Raw genomic sequence first — 17,985 nt, forward strand, 5'->3', positions numbered from 1 at the left:
TCCTTGAGCCCCTGGAGATCATGGCTCCTCGTCCGAGAAGAAACAGAGTAAGTTCTGGCTGCCTTGGGAAGGGGGGGTGGGCTGGAGCTCCCCTGGAGATCTTGGGGGGAAGGGGAGGCCCTATGGAGAGGGGACAGAGCCAGGTGCCTTGACTTGCACCCCAGCCTTAGCAAGATTCAGTCCTGAGAAGAACCGTTCTGAGCAATAAGAGCAATGGGTATAAAAGGAGGGTTGGAGCAGCAGACTTGGTTCTGTGCTGGAAAAACGATACATGACCCCCCCCCCCTCCTTACAACTGGCCCCGTGAACAAGGGGTTTGGCTTCAGAGCTCTAAAGTTAAACTCCAAACAGCTTTTTCCAGATTTTTGAAGAGAAAATCTTTTCAGTTGATTAGAATTCTAACCTAGAAAACGAAATGTAATGTGCAAATTGAAAATATCAATCTTCTCAACACAGTCAGGTACATTGTGCCAAAAAAAAGGACCGGCTTTGTTCTCTCCCCAGCCCTTCTCCCTCGGGAACACCCTCCCCTCTGCTTCAAATGCTCCCAAGCAGATTCAAGGGGCAGGTGGAAGGCGCTAATCTATTATCTGCTGCTGCTTATTTTGAGGCACCCCCTCCACACACGGGGACAAGGAGATGGTGGGTGATGGAAGATTTGGGAGGGCCTGGCCTGCACCCACACCCACACCCCTGCCATTCCTATCCTCTGCTCTCTTCTGCAGAAAGCCAAGTGGTGGCGGCTGCTGTGTTGCTTCTCCAGCATCACAAAGGAAGAAGAGGCTCCCGAGTCCCCTCCTGCCAGGTAAGGTGACAAAATCAGGTCCCTGATCCCAAGGGGCTTCCAAGCAAACCTGGAACAGCCAATGAAGGAACTTGTTGGGCTGAGGGGGAGAGAAACATAGGAGGAAATGAAGAATGTGGGGCAAAAACACTTTCTTGTACTTGCGTAGGCATGGATTAAGGAATGATTCAGGGTCTCTAGAGCATGTGCTTAACCCTGGTCTAGAAGCAGTGCTCCCAGAAGTGGTGAAAGGCAGCAGTTTCTCATTGAATTTATTTTTTTGACTTATATATGCAATCTTTGAGGAGCTTAGTTTCAGCCTAATAACCTAATGGGAGACCAACGGGGGTTTAATTTGAAGGCCTGATTACTAAGACTAAAACAATGCTACCAGACTGTGCTAGCGAAACATAAACTTTAGAAAGGTATATGGCTGGCTCATGTGGGCATGCTGGGCTGCAGAAGGGCAGAGTCCTGCGAGGTTTTCCTCACGGATTCCTTGCCTTACAATTGCACTTTGTGGATTTCCTCCTTAGTCCGCCAGAGCCAAAGAACGTGACCTATGAGGTAGAAGGAAACTCCTGCCTCCGGGTAAGAAATGAAGGGATGTCCCCTGGTAGAAAGGGGGGATGGGTGGTGGGCAGTAAGAGTAGCCACGATATCCAGCTGATGGCTGATGCTGGAGGGCACCACAGAGTACACTTTGCTCCCCCGCCCCTCTGGTACCATGAATGTAATCCTGGTTGGGACAAGGGCAGGCTTGGCTTTAACATGAATTAATTAACACCCACATGATTTGGATTCCTAGGATTTCCTTGACAGCGAAGGCACTCTTAATAATATAAGGAGCATCAACGACGAAGACTGGACCCCTAATCCCACATCTGACATGTAAGATATGTTTTTTTTTAATCTTGGAAGAGTTGAGTGTGTAATTTCAGGGAGCAACAAAATAGAACTCCTGGCTTCTTAAGGATGAGCGCTGTCCTGGTGGATTGAGCGTCCTTATTCCCACTTACCCCTTTGTCCTGCTTTGATCTCTTTTTGGACTGAAAGCAGATCCAGTTCCAAGTATTCTGTTGGGTTGTTTCAATTCCTGGCCCACCTTCTGCTTTGCAGAAAACTGGAGGAAAACTGGATGGAGAGTCCAGCAGGGTTATCCACGCCCTTTTCCTTCCTTATGATTTCATTGCCTTATGTTTGCACTCTAGGACTTTCTCCCTCAGTGCATGGGAGCCAAGGAGGAACGAGACCTATGATGTGGAAGAGAACTCTGGTCCCTTGGTGAGAAAGGGAGGCTTGTGCGCTGGATGAAAGGCAGAGGTTGGGGTGGGGTGGCTGGATAAGAGGAGCCAAAACATCCAGCTGAAAAAGGCTCTAAGACGGTCTAGTTCGGTAAAGGTTGACCCCCGCATGCCCTGAGTACAGCCTTGGGCAGAGCCTGGGGTAAGCTTAATTTAAGGGAAATTAGTGAATTAACACACTCACCATTTTGGTTCCTAGGAATACCAAGACCAGCAGGACACCCTGGATGATGTGAGCAGCATCAAGAATGAGGAGTGGTTCCCTTCTCCCAATTCGGCCAGGTAGGCCCTTCTCAGGGAGTGGAAGGCTCAGGGAGGGCATCCGTTTTTGCAAGAGGTCTGTCCCACTTTGGCCACTTCACTTATTAGAGAGTCAGGGGGTGGATTCTCAAGGAACGATAAGCCAAGCTCTCCGCCTTGTTGTGGATGAGCATCCTGCTGGTGCATTCTGTTCAGTGCATCTCCCTGGAAGATTTACCTGGGTCAGCTGGGTGTTCTGGCACCAAGCATCCCTGCTTCCCCCTCCTCATTTTTGTTCCCTCCAGGATTAGTGGAGGAAAACTCCATTGTTTATCCTTGGGTTTCTTCTCCAGAAGGCTAGTCCATCAACATAGAAATTTTACACAATAAGCTGCAATAAGCCTGTCCATCTGTTGTCTAGATTGTTGTGTTGTCTGAAAGCTTCCAGCATTTCCTTGATTGTCATAACAGTATTAGACCTTGGCCTGGGACAGAATAGATGCTCACTTTAAACACACAAGAAAAGAGCTCCTCTCTGTTGTCTTCATGGCATGTTTCTCAGCTTCCAGGGGGACCTGGTGGCCCACTCTTTCATAGTTGGTTCAGATGCGCCTGCTGTCTGCAGCAGTTTGGAACCATGAGGGATCATCCATCCCCTGCTCATAAGCAATAAACAAGGGCCCCTTTCAATCCCTAGCTTGTTGAGTTGTTTCATTGCTTTCTGTTTGTACTCTAGGATTTTCTCCCTCACTGCATCGGAGCCAAGGAAGAACGTGACTTATGATGTGGTAGAGAACTCCAACACCTTGGTAAGAAATAGAGGCTTGTGTGCTGGATGAAAGGCAGAAGTCGGGGTGGGGCAGCTGGATAAGAGGAGGCAAAACGTCCAGCTGCAAAATGCTCCATGACGGTCTAATTGGGTAAAGGTTGACCCCCCCCCGCATGCCCTTCGGCAGAACCTGGGGTAAACTTAACTTGAGGGAAATGAGTGAATTAACACATGCACCGTTTGGCTTCCCAGGATTCCCGAGACCAACAGGACACCCTGGATGATGTGAGCAGCATCAAGGATGAGGAGTGGTTCCCTTCTCCCAATTCGGCCAGGTAGGCCCTTCTCAGGTAGTGGAAGGGTCAGGGAGGGCATCCGTTTTTGCAAGAGGTCTGTCCCACTTTGGTCACTTCACTTTTTAGGGAGTCAGGGGATGGATTCTCAAGGAACGATAAGCCAAGCCCTCCGCCTTGTTGTGGATGAGCATCCTGCTGGTGCCCTTTGTTCAGCTCCTCTCACTTGAAGCGTTAAATGTGTCTGCTGGGTGTTCTGGCACCAAGATGCTCTGTTCCCGCCCTCCCCATGTTTCTTACCTTTTGGTCAGTGGAGAAAAACTCCAGGGTTTGTCTTTAAGTTCCTTCCCCACTCTGTTGAGAGGGAACCAACCAGAAAAGGAATCTGTCCGCTGGCAGAGGACACAAGGGGGAAAAAAACCCTTGCTTTCTTTGATTGCTCCTTCAGCCTGTGGTAACCAAGAAGGCTCATACATCATCACAGTAATCTTACACAATAAGAGGCAATAACCTTGTCTGTCTGGTGTCTAACTTGTTGTGTTGTCTAAAGTCTCCCACTATTTCCTTGATTCCCATGGCAAAATTAGATCTTGGCCTGGGACAGAATACATTGTAACGAAGGAACAAAAGATATCCTCTCTGTTGTCTTCTTGGCATGTTTCTCAGCTTAGAGGGGGATCTGGTTGCTCACTCTTTCATAGTTGTGTCTAGCACAGCAGGGCTCCTCCTCTGCTTTTCTTTTCTGACCCATCTTTTCTCTCCTCCCCTCTCCCTTTCTAGCGTCCTGCAGACACAGAGGAACCAAACCTTCACTGTTGAAGAGTCCTTCTCTGTTTGGGTAAGACAGGAAAGCCTGCCTGGCACGTAAAAGAGCAAAAGTTGGAGGGAGGCATAGTCTAAAATCCATCCAGAGTTTTCTCTGGGGTTCCTTCTTTCCCCTTTCATTTGCCTGGTTCCCACCACTCCTTTTCCTCTTCTGAAATCCCACAAAAGTCTTTCAATGGGGAGATAACGGTCTGGTTGTCCTTCCCCCTTGCCATTTCTTCACTCCTGTTCCCGCCACCTCTAAGGCAGCTGCAACTCCCAGAGAAGTTAATCCAGCCGGGAAGAAGTCAGATGCTCCTTCTCTGAAGAGGAATCAGTTCTCTTGAAAGGACTGGTCCTTGTTTCAGAAACTTGAGGACTGAAAACAGTCGTGACTCAGAAGCGGTCGTCATTCTGGAAGCAGGGCCTAACCATAGTTCTCAGGTTTAAGCCCTGGTCGTGGCTTAATGATAATTATGTGCCCTCAAGTCCATTCCCACATACACCGAACCTCTTCAGGGTTTTCTACGTAGATAAAACTGAAAAAGTGGTCTATTATTCCCTTTTTAATGGGGCACAATGGGACTGTGCAGCTTGCCTGGCTGTTTGGCATTAGAAAAGCTTTTCTTTGAAACTGGGTAAGAAATATATGAATTCCATTCCTAGGATTCCTCGGAACAGCAGGAGACCCAGGATGATTTGGGCAGTGTGCCAGAGGAAGCATGTCTGCCTTCTCCCCATCCAACCAGGTAATCTATTTGCTGAGGTTTTGGTGTTTTAGGGGGTGGACTGAGAAGACACAACCCGCCCAAAGCTTGGGTCACACAATATATGGGCACCTTAATGGGCACGTAGCTGCTTCCGGCTTTTGCTTTCCTCAAGGCTGGGTGTTATGAGAGTGGATCTAGAAGTCACAGATGACAGCGCGTCAGTCACTAAATAAGAGATCCAAGAGTATCCGAGGCAGGAGATCTGCTGCCTCTCTTGGATTATTGAGCTGGAGGGACCCATAGTTTGCAGGGCTCTTCTTGTCTTTCATGTGGTGGGTTCTCTCTTCTAGGGTTCTGGAGCAGAGAGAAGGTGCCTTCACTGAAGATGAGTCTCGCTCTCCTTCGGTAAGGAAAGAAAGGCCAGAATCCTTCTATCAGGAAGGATGACAAACACCTTAAGGGGCAAGGAAGCCTTGGGTTTAACATTTGATTCTCCTTGACAGGATTCCTTGGAAGATATCATCAAGAGCCTGGAGAAGATGGAGAGGGAGCCCCTGTTCAGTGCAGAGAGGTACCGTACATTCAGCCTAAAGACACCCAAGAATGACAGCACCTTCCCTAAGAAGGAGGGGTGGGCCTTTTCAGTTCAGATGAGGGAGAGGATTACTTTCTGGTAGGGTAGTGATTCCTTCCAAGGGTAGTGATTCTCTTATAAAGCAATGCTAAAGCCTTTGCTTTGGTGTGTGGTATAGACAAGAGTTTTCAGCAGCTGTCCTCTGGGCCCAGTGGATTCTCAGTGGAACTAGAGGTCAAGAAAGAGAAGGAGACAAGTTAGGCATGTGCTGAATGGGGGATCCAAGACATTCCAAAGTAGAAGAATTTGGTCCCTATTCTCAAGATGTTGGGTGAGATGCACCCTTTGTCTGCAGGTCTTCGGGTCCTTAATGAGTGGTCTCTTTCTTCTAGGGTTCCAGAGCCAAGAGAAGGTGCCTTCACTGAAGATGAGTCTCCCTCTCCTTCAGTAAGGAAAGGCCAGAATCCTTGTATCGGGAAGGATGACAAACACCTTAAGGGGCAAGGAAGCCTTGGGTTTAACACTTGATTCTCCTTGACAGGATTCCTTAGAAGAGATCATCAGGAGCCTGGAGAAGATGGAGAGGGAGCCCCTGTTCAGTCCAGAGAGGTAACGTACATTTAGCCTAAAGACACCTAAGGATCACAGCACCTTCCCTAAGAAGGAGGGGTGGCCTTTTCAGTTCAGATAAGGGAGAGGCTTACTTTCTGAAAAGTCCAAGGGTAGTGATTCTCTTATAAAGCAAGGCTAAAGCCTTTGCTTTCGTGTTTGGTATAGACAAGAGTTTTCAGCAGCTGTGTTCTGCGCTCAGTGGATGCTCAGGGGAACTGGAGGTCAACAACGAGAGGGAGACAAGTTAGGCAGGTGCTGAAAAGGGGATCCAATATATTCTAAAGCAGAAGAACTTGGTCCCTATTCTCAAGACGTTGGTGAGATGGACCCATTGTCTGCAGGGTCTTTGGGTCCTTAAAGATTGGTCTCTTTCTTCTAGGGTCTCGGAGCGACAGGAGGATTCTTTCACAATGGAAGAGGCTCTCTCCCCTTCGGTAAGGAAGGAGAGGGCAGAAAAGGTGTATCAGGAAGGATGTCAAACACCCTGACCTTAAGAGGCATCTTTTTCTTTTTAAAGGGCTAAGCTTTCCTCATATTGGAATGGCTAAGTCAGCTAGCAAAAACAGCCCTAACAGGCCTGTTCCTGCTCTAAGTGTGGGCTAATCTTGCTTCAGCCTTAGTTTGGGGAGCAAGGCAGCCTTGGCTTGAACACTTCGCTCTCCTTGATAGGATTCCTTAGAAGACCTCATCAGGAGCCTGGAGTGAGAGGAGTGGTAGCCTTGGTCTGACACCGCAAGGTAGAGTATCCTTATCTAAGGAAAGCTGAGCTAAAGGACGTCTGAAGCCACGCAGGGGTTGCAGCTCCTTCTGAAGAAGAATGACTAAGAGGGTGGGTGGCAGGTGGCCTTTTCATTTTAGGAGGTAGCCCTCTGCGTACACCTGGCTGTAGATTTCTATGCTGCTGAGAACAGCCATAGTAGAAAGGTTCAAACTTGGCCTTAGAGAAGGGGTTGTGGTTCAAATGTAATCTCTGGAATGGGGGGGGGGATTTCCAAATGAATCCCAATATTCAGGCCATCACTAGCTCTTCTCTCCTTTTCTAGGCCTTGAAGAAATCTGCGGAACAACCAGGACCCTGCAGCCCGGCGAGTTGCTCCTGAGATGAAGGGCGACCTCCAGAAGGCTTTCTCCCTGCTCCTCTTCGGACACAGGATGCTGCAGACAGGTAAGGAAAAGAGCTGGAAGAAAACAAAGTCTTCTCCACTGAAGAGGCTGTCTAGTGAGGTGTAAGGTAGAGTTTGCTTTAGACAGGGCCTCCATGGAAGGGATAGAGATCGGATGTAAGTCACAGCGTAAGCTAATTAAAAAATAGAGAAAGAGTAAACAAATATGTTGCTTTGTTTTTAGATCTCCACTTATGTAAATGAGAAATTATGTCAATTTTTATTTTTTCTTTTATTTTTCCTTTCTTTTAGGGATGAGGTCACCTTGAATGAACGGACAGTTCAGCTGCATCTTGGCTTAAAAGGGAAGGTATCTGGAAGAGAAAGGATGTGGGTGGGCTGCTCCACCTCCTGACCCAAGGAAGCCCTGCCCTTAAGTCCCCAGAAGGCCCTTTCCTCCCTGCCCTCACTTTGCAGGGTGTGGGATGGTGCCTCCTCACCCAATGGCCTGGAAAGATCATGGAGCTCCAGACCAGGAGGAAATGGGCGAGGGTTTTCTCTGCTGAACTTGAGCAAGGAGAATTGGCCCCAACAGCAGAGGAAGGTCCTGTTAGCAACATCGGTCTGGAGGTGGGGCACCACCACCCCATCGTTTCTCTCCTCTTCCCCCACAACTCCTACCCTCCCTGGCCTGTGTTGCCCTTGATTCTCTGGAGCAGTGGCAACACTGAAAAGGCAACCTCTCCAACCCCTTTCCCCAGCCAGGCTGTTCTGCTTCTCCTCCCCTTCCCCTCCAGCTGCCTCCAAACCTCCTCCCTCCGTTCATTTCCCCCTTTCTCCCACCCCACTGGTTTCTACAACCTGCTCCCTGGGTGAACTGAGCTGATCTGGGGATGTCGCAGCTGGAATGGCAAGGGAGGAGGAGCAGGAGCATCCTTGCTGACACTGTTTGGTTCTTGCCACAGGTCCGCCTCTCCCCACCATTCGAGAAGTCAAGACCTGGGAAGAAGAAAGAAGAGTGGCAACGCCCCCCCCCATGGAGTGTTCCTGCTTTGAGGTTCACTGAAAGAACCTCCCCCCTTCCTTTCCCTTGTTATGTGGCTTTTCATGCTATGGGCATTTGTTAGCTGCCAGTTGATGGGGCTGGGAAGGAATTTTACCCACATTTCCTATTTTTCCTAAACAATGTGGGGTTTTTGCCTTCCGCATAGCAACCTTCCCTCAAATTGTTGTATTTAATGTTTTTATTTCATCTTGTAATATTATTTTGTTCCCCATGAAATGTCAAGAAGAACTTTGAATAAATGTATATCCTCAACATTATAATAATGTGAAGCGAATAAATAAATCATACTGTTGAATTAGTTGTGTGTAGCAGTGGTTCTTAACCTTTTTTAAAGAACCCCCCCCCCTTGAGCCATTGAGGAACTTATCATTGCCCCCCTTCCCACGGTGATATCTTTCTTATTTATTTATTTATTTATTTATTTATTTATTTATTTATTTATTTATTTATTTATTTATTTATTTATTTATTCATTCATTCATTCATTCATTCATTCCTTCATTCATTCCTTCATTCATTTATTCAAGACACTTAAATCCAATGACCCCTGAAAATAAAATTAAATTGCAAGAAAATGAAATGCCCGAAAAAAACTGTAACATTTAACGATTTAGTTACACGTGAATTTTAAGATGCATAAAGAAATATAAAATGGGGTAAAAAACAAACCGCAATGCAGGAACTAAAAATTTCAAGACGAAAACTCTGAAATTAAATTAAGATTCGAGGAAAATACATATTCATGCAGACTATAAAAAGGGTTAAAAAGACACAGAGAAAAATTTTACAGAAGGAAAGCAACAAAAATCAGAGTGACAAATTATGTACAGTGGTGCTCCGCTTGATGATTACCCCGCTCCACGATGAATCTACTTTACGATAAGTTTTTTTGCTACTTCAATAACGATCACAAAACGATGTTTAAATGGGGGAAATCCGCTTTACGACGATTGGTTCCCTGCTTTGGGAACCGATTTTTCGCTTAATGATGGTTTTGAAACAGCTGATTGGTGGGTCACAAAATGACTCCCTGCTGTGCAAAATGGCTCCCCACTGTGTTTAGGACTGATTGCTCGCTTTACAGGCATCAGAAAATGGCCACCCTATGGAGGATCTTCGCTGGACGATGAGGTATGTTCCCTATTAGAACGCATTCACCAGTTTTTAATGCATTCTAATGTGTTTTTTTTACTTTCGCTTGATGATGATTTCGCTGTACAGCGATTTTGCTGGAACTGAATATCGTTGTCAAGCAAGGCACCACTGTATATATATATGGAATTTTCAGCATGTATACAATATTGAAACAGCGCTGTCTACGTTGGCTTGGGCACGTCATGAGAATGGCTGATGGTCGGATTCCAAAAGATCTCCTGTATGGAGAATTAGTGCAGGGAAGCCGCCCCCTAGGGAGACCACAGCTGCATTACAAGGACATCTGCAAGCAGGATCTGAAGGCCTTAGGAATGGACCTCAACAGATGGGAAACCTTGACATCTGAGCGTTCAGCCTGGAGGCAGGCGGTGCATCATGGCCTCTCCCAATTTGAAGAGACACTTGTACAGCAGACCGAGGCAAAGAGGCAGTCCCGAAACAAGCAAAACCAGGGAGCTAGACAGGGGACAGATTGGATTTGTCTCCAGTGTGGAAGGGATTGTCACTCTCGAATTGGCCTTCTCAGCCACACAAGACACTGTTCCAAGACCTCCATACAGAGCACGATACCATAGTCTCTCGAGACTGAAGGATGCCTACACACACACACACACACACACACACACACACACACACACACACACACACACAAACTTTACACGAAGAGCACAAAAAAATTGAAACCATAAAACTGAGAAATCAAAATATACGTAATATCAAAGTGGAGTGCACGTTAAAAAGTACAGTACAAGACAAAGAGAAACACAAAATGTTTTACAGAGCACAACAAGAATTGAAAAACGAAGCAAACATTGACACTATATAAGAACAAAGGAGACAGGGGCGACTACAATAACTACCCTGGCATCTCTCTTCTCAGCGTTGCTAGTCCGTGTTGTGCTGAAGAGACTCCATGTCCTTGCAGACAGAGTCTTTCCAGAATCACAGTGTGGATTTCGAGCTAATAGATCCACCACTAACATGGTATTCTCCCTCAGACAGTTGCAGGAGAAATGTAGGGAACAACAACAGCCACTCTTTGTGGCCTTCATATCTCACAAAGGCCTTTGATTTGGTTAGCAGGGAGGGCCTTTTAACAATACTTCCCAAGATTGGATGTCCACCTCGACTCCTTAACATCATCAGGTCCTTTCATGGGGGAATGAAGGGCACCGTAGTTTTTGATGGCTCAACATCAGATCCCTTTGACATCGGATTCCAAAATATCTCCTGTATGGAGAATTAGTGCAGCGAAATCGCCCCAGAGGGAGATCCTAGCTGCGATACAAGGATATGTGCAAGCAGGATCTGAAGGCCTTAGGAATGGACCAACCGATTGGAAACCTTGACATCTGAGTGGTCAGCCTGGAGGCAGGGGTTGCATCACAGCATCTCCCAATTTGAAGTGACCCTTGTCCAGCAGGCCGAGGCAAAGAGGCAGTCCCGAAACAAGCAAAATCAGGGAGCTGGACAGGGTACAGACTGTATTTGTGTTCAGTATGGAAGGGATGGTCACTCTCAAATTGGCCTTCTCAGCCACACGGTATGCTGTTCCAAGTCCTTCATACAGAGCACGTTACCAAAGTCTCTCTAGACTGAAGGATGCTTAATGAATCAATCACCCACGGGCAAAACACAAAACAAGACATGAAAATTTAAAAAGGGTGCTGAGGTTTTTATCCAGTGGAAGTCACTCCACTGATAGAAGGCACTGTCCTCTTCCAGAAGAGGGAAGGAGACAGTTTTCAGTGATGCCCCTCCCTCTTGCAGACCACATCAGATCTTCTGTTAAGTGTGAGTTGGGTAACTGAGCTTGGTGTGATGGCAATGGAGAATGAGGGCAGCACAGGAGAAAGAAAATTAAGGTAGGGAAGCGGCCTAATTTCTCCTTCCACCTGCAAGATGATCTTTACTGGACTCAAGCCTGTGTATTCCAAAGCTTGAAAAATGCAGCTTGATAAAAGCTTCACTTTATCTTCCACAAACTACCTCTGACACTAAACGGTGGCAATTAAAAACAATATGTCTCCATGGCTTCTGGCCACATCCTGATGAAAACATAGCCAGGACTATGTATTAATGGCCCATTCTAGTTTCACCAAAAGACTTAGTCTTCATACTGACCAATAATATGTCAGCTGGCATATCATTGCCATTGCTCGCAATAATATGCTAGCAGTTGGTTTTGTCACTTCAGCTACAAGTCCTAACAATATTTTAAGAATCGGAGAATCTTAGAATAATAGAGTATTGGTTTGAAAAGAAAGGAATATTGATTTTGCTGCTGTCTGAACCCTAAATTCAAGATAGCAACCCACTTGGGTCTCAAAATATTTTTTTTGAAAAAGCAGAGCAATGTTAGAGAGAAATTCTGTAGGTAGTAGACTTTATATTAAGGAAATAGAGAAGCAAATTAGGGTTGTATATTGCCTTGTAGCAGTTTTAAATTCTTTTTTTTTTAATTCAAGGAGCATTGTTAGAGTAATGCAAAAGTTGACCAAAGTAACCTTCTACACACGAAACTTGTTTAATGTAACATTTTCACATTATCTTTTCAGAAGATTTTGAGAAGAATTTTCAAGTTTTATGCCAATCACTTCACAGTCCTAAGGGTTTTACAGTAGTCAGAAAGTAATGAGTAACTAACACTCTTTGCAACATTTACTCACACAAATTACTTTGGGGGAGGAGGGTTACAACAACATCCATAACAAATCACCTTAAAAACAACTTTCCAAATACCCAACAGAACAATAAACAACTGAACTGCTGAATAGCTCAATGAGAGATGGCATGCCACCCCAAACCGACCCGTTTCTTTCCGCGCTTCCATTGCAATGGGCGGGAAGGTAGGCCAAGGGCAGGGGATTGTGGGAGTTGTAGTCTAAACCTTTTGGAGCGCCCCCGCCACCCCCTTCTTGAAGCAAACTGTTATACTCAAGCAACTGACATGCTGCCCTTTTCGCTTTCACTGAATGGATCCTCAGGGTTCAGGGAGAAAGAGGAGCGGCCGACTTTCCGCAGTGCGTTTGCTTGTCTCTGTATGACAGCCCCATGGATTTTGCCCTCAGCACTCTCAGTTCAATTTGAGAGCTTTCTCTCCCAGGGGATTTATATAGAGAGAAACCTCACACCCGTGTACACAGAAGACAGGGGAAGATCTTAAGTCCCATGTCCCTCAAAGCCATTTAAAGTTGGCCAAGTGAATTTTCTTCCCCCTTGACAGCCAGCCAGCTACAACAGGACAAGAAAAGCCGGAAAAGCTGCCAAATTCCCACCCACCCAGGATGACCCGAGCCAGCCCTGTCCCTAGAAATCCTGCCACGCCACCCCAAACCGACCCGTTTATCTCCATGCTTCCCTTGCAACAGGCGGGAAGGTGGGTGGGAAGGCAGGATGGACAAACGGAGCTTGTCTCTCCCTCCCCACCCAGGGGCTTCACCGGACGAGGATGGAGACCCGAGAGACCTTTTCCTTCCGCCCAATCCACACTTGGTGCTCCCCTAAGGGAGAAAGGCGAGACGTGGCAGGCAGAAAGAGCTGGATTGTCTGGCGGTGGCGGCACTGGATCCACTGCCAGCACCGCGGCTGCAGCTGCCTTCACAGGTTTGGTTTGCTCGAGCGCCCCCTACTGCGCCCTTCTGTTCCACCACCCCCACACCTCCCCTTTTCATTCTACTGCCCCCCCTGAAAAATGAAATCGCCCCCTGGGGGGCATTAGCGCCCACGTTAAGAACCACTGGTGTGTAGTATGTATTCTTTCACAAGTAATTCCTTTCTGTTTCGAGATTCATCAGAACATTTAATCTAACCATTCCAAAAGCAGAACCTTCTCTGCATGCTTGGGTTGAAATTCCCATCTTTCCTGGCCATTGAAGCCAAAACTGTGAGGCTCTGAGACACCTAGAGAGGGCTAAGTCAGAGAAGGTTGGGCTACCTTGGTTGGCTGCAGCTCTCCAGGGTTCTAGATTTTATCTTCCATCTTCCTTTCCATGGGAAAGCATAACAAGGACATGTTTAACGTATGTGGTGTTTTCAAGTCAGTCTTTCTATTGATTTGGCAAGCTATGAGAAGGGCATTGGTGGCTTCTTCCCCTTTAGGCTCAGCCATTATGACAAATCCTTGCAGGAGATTCCAATGAGGTTCCCAGGCATTGCTGTGAGTTCGCCGAGGTGGGATATAACTGACAAGCCTAGGAAGTTTTGTTCTCAGGACAGGAACTGAGCAATCTCTTTTCCTAACTGATCTTTTCTCAATCCAATTGCAGTATGTTTTCTCTCTGTTAAACACAGTGGTAATCCAGTTAGCTGAATTTTACTCAGATTTTAATCATGTGCACATCAGTCCCTGATTAGCGCATCAGTGGTCTGTGTTCCAGTCTTTGAATGGAAAACAACATCTTTGCCCATTTTAAAACTGGGCAGTATAGGTTGTAAACTGTAGAGAATAACCCTCAGCCAGATGTGGGTTGTATAAAAATGAGAGAGAGAGAGAGGAGAGAGAGAGAGATTAAAATGCACCTAAGTCCCCCAAAATACACAGTGAAATTTTATAGTTAATCTTTAAACTGCTGCAATACATTGTTTTGATATTTGTATTCCTTCTGTTGTGTATATTTGCTGTATATCCCATTAAAAAAGGCAACTATAGGATGACACCTGATAGATGCAGTTTTGAATTTTAAAGAGAGATTTGGAATGATCCCAGACTGTTGATGGATGTACAAACCTTCCAGGTCCCAGGAAATATGTGGGTGAAGCCTAATCTTACTGCACTGTTTTAATGACCCCAATATGATTATCTACATAGACTTCCTCATACATTATATCTGAAGACACCATTAGACCTGCAAGGATAGTATTTTTTTTGTTTTTGTTTTGTTTCGTTTGTTTAAATATTCAATGTATCTACTGCCCAGTTAGTGAGTACACACTAGTCTGGCCAGTGCACAGGGTAAAATTCAAACCATGCTACCCTCCTTAACCTCAGTGACAAAAGAACCTAATCATTAGGGTGCAATAGCCAACTCAAACACGGTTAAAATACAAAGGGAACCTAAATTTGAGAACTGAAATGGATAGCATTTGGAGATATGGACTTTAAGGATGTCTTAGATCAGCTCCGGGAGTTCCCTCTCCACATTTGCTTGTTATAAAACTGGATATGTAAGATAAAGGAAGGAGTCACTCTTTCGGTTTGAAAATTCTGTTCTACAAGAAAACAGCCCTTCTGTGTGATGAGTCAATAAGGGAAGGCATTCCCAGCCGGACAGGATATCTTAAACATATAACCTGAAGACTCCTCCTCTCGATGTGTAGTTGTTGACATTCTGAGGAAAACCTGTTCCTAGCTGTTTTGTAGACAATGGAAGTATCCCATCATAGAACATAATGTAGCCACAGAAGTTACCCCTAACTGAGGAATTATGGCAGCTGTAGCCTAAGATAGACAGATTTTTTGTCTCTAATTTTATGTATCTCACCATCCTCCCAGAAAAATCAAGTTCTGTTTTATCTTCTGCAGGCTCCTAGAAACTTAGCTAGGCATTATCTGTTGGGAGTTTATTGGTTCACATATCTGACTGCAGAGCAGAGAAAACAAAACAACAACTCAGATTGAGGCTTTGGAAGGATTTTTATTGAAGAGAAGAGAAATCTAAAGATGGGGGGGTGCAATACTGGAAGGGCATTTATTTTCATGTGCTCATATGCATGTACGTAGAAGTTGTGTATGTGTGCACACAGTGATGAAATGTCAAATATGGTGAAGAATGTTAACATTCAATATGTCCTATTTGTATTTTTGAAGGAAATCTGCACCCCTATTTCTGCAGTTTGTTCTCACTTTCCCCTGTTTGTTTACCCCCGTGAAAATTAGATACAATATGTCATTGGTAAGGTATTTTGATATTCTTCCCGTACGTTAGGGAGCCATAGGCAGTATCCATCAGGAAAAACATATGACAAAAAATGAGACCCACTTCATGCGTATGTTTCCAGCTGCCCTTATGCATGGCATGGTGTAATTTCTTTGTTGATACACATCAGTAATGCACACTGTTCCTCTCTCTCCCAAAGAAACCTCTAAAGTAGATTTAACTGACAGGAAGTGATTACTCTTAAGGGCACGAAACTGTGTAATGAGCAATGGATTTGAACCTCACACTGCAGTTCCCCTCTCAGATTAATGGTTAAGTGTATTAAATAATACCAAAACTGAAACATATTAGTAGAAAAACAATAGAATAATTCATATACTTATTTGGCCTAAAACACACATTTGCACATTATGAAATAAGTCTAGTCAGTTTGCATAAATGCAAATTAAGCAGACAGGATCTGGAGAACTGGACTATGGAATTTCTCCTGCTGGTCAGAAGATTCTGTGAGTTGCAGTCCTAAAAAAAATAAGAATAACTTGAAGCTCTGATGCCAACCCTATAAAAGATCCAGCACTTAAAATATGGAGTCTAAAATATATGAGTCTTTTAATGGTGCTTCAACAGATTTAAGATGACAACCACCAGCCCCGCTGGAAGTTAGGTCAGATTATTGGTAGTCCTTGAAGTTCAACAAGTCCAAAATGCGTTCCACTGCAAGAGACCAACAAACAACCCCTCTGACATTTCTTTTACCCAGTTATACAAACATTCCGTGTAATTAACCTTCTCTCTAGCGATATGGCAGATGGACCTGTACATAGTTGGTCAATGCAGGATGATGAACTCGGATGTCTGGGTGGCACAATAAAGCCTACTCAAAAATCAAGAACATTTGATCTTGCTCCCCATCTGTCTCTTCTGGCTCACCTCAGCTGAAAATGGTGAAAATGGTGAAATTTCATGAACAATCAGAATGTTCCAGAAGGAACGCTGATGTTCTTGTCAAAGTGGTATACTACCAGCCAGTTGTTGTCAAAGTGATACCACTATCTCCCAGCTGTTAGCCTTGAAAAACAATCCCAGTACCAATCAGAAAACCATGTGGCAAAAAATGAGACCCACTCCATGAGTATATTTCCTCCTTAGTCCAATTGGAACCCATGAGGGATCATCCATCCCCTGCTCATACACAACAAACCAGGGCCCCTTTCAATCCCTAGCTTGTTGGGTTGTTTCAATTCCCGGCCCACCTTCCGCTTCGCATATAACTGGAGGAAAACTGGATGGAGAGTCCAGCAGGGTTATCCACGCCATTTTCTTTCCTTCTGATTTCATTGCCTTATGTTTGTACTCTAAGATTTTCTCTCTCAGTGCATCGGAGCCAAGGAAGAATGTGACTTTTGATGTGGAAGAGAACTCCAGCCCTTTGGTGAGAATCGGAGTCTTATGCCCTGGATGAAAGGCAGGGTTTGGGGTGGTGGGGCTGGCCAAAATGTCCAGCTCCAAAATGCTCCAAAACAGTCTAATTGAGTAAAGGTTGACCCCCACATGCCCTGAGTGCAGCCTTGGGCAGAGCCTGGGGAAAGCTTAACTTGTGGGAAATGAGTGAATTAACACACACACACAGTTTGGGTTTCTAGCATTCCCTTGACCAACAGAACATGCTGGATGATGTGAGCAGCATCAAGGATGAGGAGTGGTTCCCTTTACCCAAATCAGCCAGGTAGGTCCGTCTCTGGTAGTGGAAAGGTCAGGGAGGGCATCCGTTTTTGCAAGAGGTCTGTCCCACTTTGGTCACTTCACTTTTTAGGGAGTGAGGAGGTGGATTCTCAAGGAACGATAAGCCAAGCTCTCCGCCTTGTTGTGGATGAGCAACCTGCTGGTGCCTTCTGTTCAGCGCATCTCCCTGGACGATTTACCTGTGTCAGCTGGGTATTCTGGCACCAAGCCTCCCTGCTTCCCCCTCCTCATGTTTGTTCCCTTCTAAGTTAGTGGAGGAAAACTCCATGGTTTGTCCTTGGGTCCCTTTTCCACTCTGTTGTGAGGGAACCAACCAGAAATGGAACCTATTGACTGACAGAGGATCCAAGAAACAGCACGTAGAGAAAAGCCCCTGCTTTCTTTGCATGCTCCTTCCACAAGTGTTAATCAGGAAGGCTAGTCCATCATCATAGAAATCTTTACACAATAAGCTGCAATAAGCCTGTCCGTCTGTTGTCTAGCTAGTTGGGTTGTCTGAACTCTTCCAGCATTTCCTTCATTGTCATGATAGTATCAGACCTTGGCCTGGGACAGAATAGATGCTCACTTTAAACACAGAAGAAAAGATCTCCTCTCTGTTGTCTTCATGGCATGGTTCTCAGCTTCCAGGGGGACCTGGTTGCTCACTCTTTCATAGTTGGTTTAGATGGGCCTGCCATCTGGAGCAGTTGGGAACTATGAGGGCTCTTCCATCCCTTGCTCACATGCAATAAACCAGGGCCCCTTTCAATCCCTAGCTTGTTGGGTTGTTTCAATTCCCGGCCCACCTTCCACTTTGCATAAAACTGGAGGAAAACTAGATGGAGAGTCCAGCAGGGTTATCCACACCATTTTCTTTCCTTATGATTTCATTGCTTTCTGTTTGTACTCTAGGATTTTCTCCCTCAGTGCATCGGAGCCAAGGAAGAACGTGACTTATGATGTGGCA

At 45.6% G+C, this 17,985-nt stretch overlaps 2 protein-coding genes across 2 annotated transcripts in view; both read left to right on the forward strand.

Moving 5' to 3' along the window:
• Window positions 1–17,985, forward strand: part of LOC140706422 (uncharacterized) — a 98,335-nt gene that overhangs the window by 25,443 nt on the left and 54,907 nt on the right. The gene's annotated exons all lie outside the window — the stretch shown is intronic.
• LOC140706732 (uncharacterized) overlaps window positions 1–17,985 on the forward strand; it is a 51,883-nt gene that overhangs the window by 23,721 nt on the left and 10,177 nt on the right. Inside the window, exons 4-13 of the mRNA XM_078392325.1 lie at window positions 2,288–2,370; window positions 3,065–3,137; window positions 3,350–3,432; window positions 4,171–4,228; window positions 4,861–4,943; window positions 5,255–5,309; window positions 5,408–5,475; window positions 5,871–5,925; window positions 6,020–6,087; window positions 6,470–6,524. Of these exons, the coding sequence (XP_078248451.1) occupies window positions 2,288–2,370; window positions 3,065–3,137; window positions 3,350–3,432; window positions 4,171–4,228; window positions 4,861–4,943; window positions 5,255–5,309; window positions 5,408–5,475; window positions 5,871–5,925; window positions 6,020–6,087; window positions 6,470–6,524 (681 nt within the window). The remainder of the gene's footprint in view (window positions 1–2,287; window positions 2,371–3,064; window positions 3,138–3,349; window positions 3,433–4,170; window positions 4,229–4,860; window positions 4,944–5,254; window positions 5,310–5,407; window positions 5,476–5,870; window positions 5,926–6,019; window positions 6,088–6,469; window positions 6,525–17,985) is intronic.

This window comes from Pogona vitticeps, chromosome 4, assembly GCF_051106095.1.
Source record: "Pogona vitticeps strain Pit_001003342236 chromosome 4, PviZW2.1, whole genome shotgun sequence".
NCBI lineage: Eukaryota > Metazoa > Chordata > Lepidosauria > Squamata > Agamidae > Pogona > Pogona vitticeps.